The sequence below is a fragment of the Bidens hawaiensis genome, unplaced genomic scaffold (assembly GCF_021521415.1).
Source record: "Bidens hawaiensis isolate Kalapana, Puna unplaced genomic scaffold, B.hawaiensis_p1.1 tig00067760_1, whole genome shotgun sequence".
Taxonomy (NCBI): Eukaryota; Viridiplantae; Streptophyta; class Magnoliopsida; order Asterales; family Asteraceae; genus Bidens; species Bidens hawaiensis.
The window spans coordinates 5683-8812 of record NW_027502011.1 but is presented as its reverse complement, the minus strand read 5'-3'; the positions used below and the strand labels follow the sequence as shown (position 1 = coordinate 8812).

At 38.0% G+C, this 3130-nt stretch overlaps 1 protein-coding gene across 1 annotated transcript; it reads left to right on the top strand.

The window, feature by feature from the left end:
* The first annotated feature begins 880 nt into the window (after positions 1–880).
* On the top strand, positions 881–2080 carry LOC143605044 (GATA transcription factor 16-like). Its single transcript, XM_077081305.1, has 3 exons — positions 881–901; positions 976–1149; positions 1668–2080. Exons 1-3 carry the CDS (start codon positions 881–883, stop codon positions 1980–1982), a joined length of 510 nt encoding a protein of 169 aa, XP_076937420.1. The 3' UTR covers positions 1983–2080.
* Positions 2081–3130: the final 1050 nt, after the last annotated feature.

The following is a 3130-nucleotide window of genomic DNA, read 5'->3' as shown; positions in this document are numbered from 1 at the left end:
TACATGTATCGATCTCATCCCTAGAGCAGAGGGGTAGGGAGGCGTTAACCTCTGGGTGCCTTTTAAAAAAAACATGTGGCGTCTAGTAGTACGCACGTTTATTAAAAAGCAAGTTATTTAAAGCTTATTACACAAGTGATATTGCTCTATATAGTTTTAATTAAACCATAACGTATATAGCCTAAGTGTTTTGAGGGTTCCTGTTACATAGGAACTTATTTACTCTTCTAACGTGTATATTCTCTCTCTCTAGAGGAAGGAAAAAAATGTGTATTTTAGTTTTGGAAAACATGAAATAGAAAAAGACTCGTATTGAACGAAACTTGAATCCTATTTTACGACATTCACACGTAATTCATCCAAAACAAATTAAAAATATAAATATACACATCAAACGGCTGAGATTTCACACCACGAAAAACAAAACAAAAAAACCCTAAACTTTAAAAACATATGTAGCCGCACACATGGAATCGTAATGTTTTTCTATTTCCACATTCCCCAAACTACCCTTTGATAGCCAAGCCTCACAACCGCCTCTTCGTCTCTACAGACAAAATTTAGAGCGAGGGCATTTGAGTAATTTGAAGTAGCCCGCCCTAGGGTTTTCCAAGGGTTAAAAGTACAGTTATTGATTTTTATTTATATTTATATATTTGCCGCTACTACTTCTTCGGCTTTCTCTCTCTGCTTTTATTGTCTGTCGGTACTGTCTTTGTTTCTTTGATCACAGCTTCATTCATTCATTTATATTAGTTCGTTGATCACAGAACTACTTCAAATAGTTACTCTCTCCAACAACAGTTTTATGATCTTGCGATCGAATTCGATCTCGGTGATTGTGTGAGTTACAGCTGTACTGTTAGGTGTTCGATTGAGAATGGTGGATGTTAGTGATAAGGTGAGTTACTTGTGATTGATTTGATAATGGTGATTATGAGAGTTTGAATGGTGGATTGCATTATATTATTGTAGGGATCGAATTGTGAAGAAGATATGATGAAGATGAAGATGAGGAGTCCAGAACCAGATAGATGCGGATCATTATCATCGGACGGTGGTAGTCATTCCACCTCCTCCATCAAAACATGTGCTGATTGTGGGACCACTAAAACCCCTCTCTGGAGAGGGGGCCCCGCTGGCCCTAAGGTATTCTTTTTCAGTTCTACATTTTTTGTTTTTTTTTTTTTTATGTTTATGGTGTAGTATGGGTTTCAAAGTTGAAACAAAACTTCTACTTAATTACTTCTCTCTCTGTTATTAAGATATTTTTTTACTATTTATTTTAAAGCTGCCTTGATTTATTCATTTTTTAATTATTTTCTAGTTACTGATTGTTGGAATTATTGTCATTATATAATGTAACATCATTGCTCTCATCAAGTTCTCAAATCTACTTTTTTTTTTTTTTTTTGTAATAATAGTTATTTCAATTTTTATAGTCATAGATTGTTGTTATTATTAGTATATAATTTATGTCTGCAGCATAGAAAGAAACCACACTATTTTTTACTATGAAAATGATTTCAGTTTTTTATGGCATGTTGTACAAGCATGCTGATTAAAGTTCATTTACTAAAATTGTTTTATGCCTATTTACCTCAAATATGATTTTATAGTAACTTTTAAGATTGACTTCTAATTATTTGATGCTATATTCTCTACAGTCTTTATGCAATGCTTGTGGAATCAGAAGTAGAAAAAGGAGAGGAGCACTTTTGGGTCTATCAAAAGAAGAGAAAAAACTAAAGAAAACCGCCGCGGCCGCCACCTCTACATCCGGTGGAGATAGTCAAACAAGTGCGTTGACCACCAACAACATGGGTGTTTTTTGTTTGAAGAGGAAGTTAATGCCGCTCGGAACAGAAGTTGTGCTGCAGAGACCAAGATCCTCTATTACAAAACAAAGGAGGAAGATAGGCGAAGTAGAACAGGCTGCACTTTTACTTATGGCTATATCGTGTGGGTCGATTTACGACTAAGTCGTGAATCGATTCAGTATCGTTACTTGCGGTTTGAAGATTCTAATTCGAGAAAAATGAAAGTAGTTAAATTATGAGCATTTTGTTGAAGAGCAAAGTTGTTCTTTTAGGTTGTTTTTTTTTTTAATTCTTAATTAAGAGAGATCTAGTTTGGAGATGTTGTTTCATGGATGATATTATTTTATTCTAGTTTTTTGAGTTATGGTATAGTGATTCATTATTAATGTTTCAAGCTTCAAGCATCCTTTGCTTTTTAATCTTTCATAGTCAATTGTTCTTTTTGTTTTTAAAATTTAAGTATGGAATTAATGCTTTATGTGGTAAAGTGAGATTTTAGTTTTGGTCCGATTCTTTTTGTGGTAGCTCGTCTTTTGTAAAATACTATTATACCTCTTTTTATAAAACGATAAATATATAATCGTAATGAAGCAGTATCTTAATAAGTATTACAAAAATAATTACAATGAAGAGGTAGGTCCCAGCAGAGCCCAGTTGGTCCCGCAGGACTCACCTTAAACAGGGACGTCTGCGCAGAGACCAACTGGATCCGTAGGACCAACCATGCTCAGAGACGTGACGTCCTTACGCGCAGTACGCAAGCTGGTCCCGCAGGAAATGCCTCCCAATGGTGAAGGACTCCGCCTGTCCCCGCAGCCTCGGATACAAGCCATTAGGGAAGGCCACCCGCGCAGCATGGCTACACGCACAAGGCACTTAGCTCTCGATCAGTGTCACCTGAAGGAATGAGCAAAGCCGGGAGCAATCCCGCACAGAGGCGGGAGGGGGAATACTCCCGCCCAAATAAGCCAGTCTGTATACTGAAGGATCTTTTACTGTACCTGACGAGGTATGGGCGAAAGATCTGATCAGAGATACGACAGCTCACTGATACAGTATGGCGAGCAACATGCTCCTGTACTGTATCACTATTAGCCGCTGCCTACTCACCAACTACTGTCATACCACGTGCGTAGCCGGCAGTTGGTGGAAAGGGAATAGTATACAGCAGGCCTGGTCACTATCAGCCGCTGCCTACCCACCAACTACCAGCAGGGCACATGCGTAGGCTACTGTTGATGAACAGGAACACTGTTGCAGCCGGCCATACCTCCTTGGAAACCTACCTTCGGCTATAAATACCCCAAATG

Excerpts from the sequence above, each read along its gene's own strand:
- LOC143605044 (XM_077081305.1), top strand. The coding sequence starts at position 881 with ATGGTGGATGTTAGTGATAAG. Across the intron at positions 902-975 it reads TGGTGGATGTTAGTGATAAG|GGATCGAATTGTGAAGAAGA; the intron begins GTGAGTTACTTG and ends ATATTATTGTAG. Across the intron at positions 1,150-1,667 it reads GGGGCCCCGCTGGCCCTAAG|TCTTTATGCAATGCTTGTGG; the intron begins GTATTCTTTTTC and ends TATTCTCTACAG.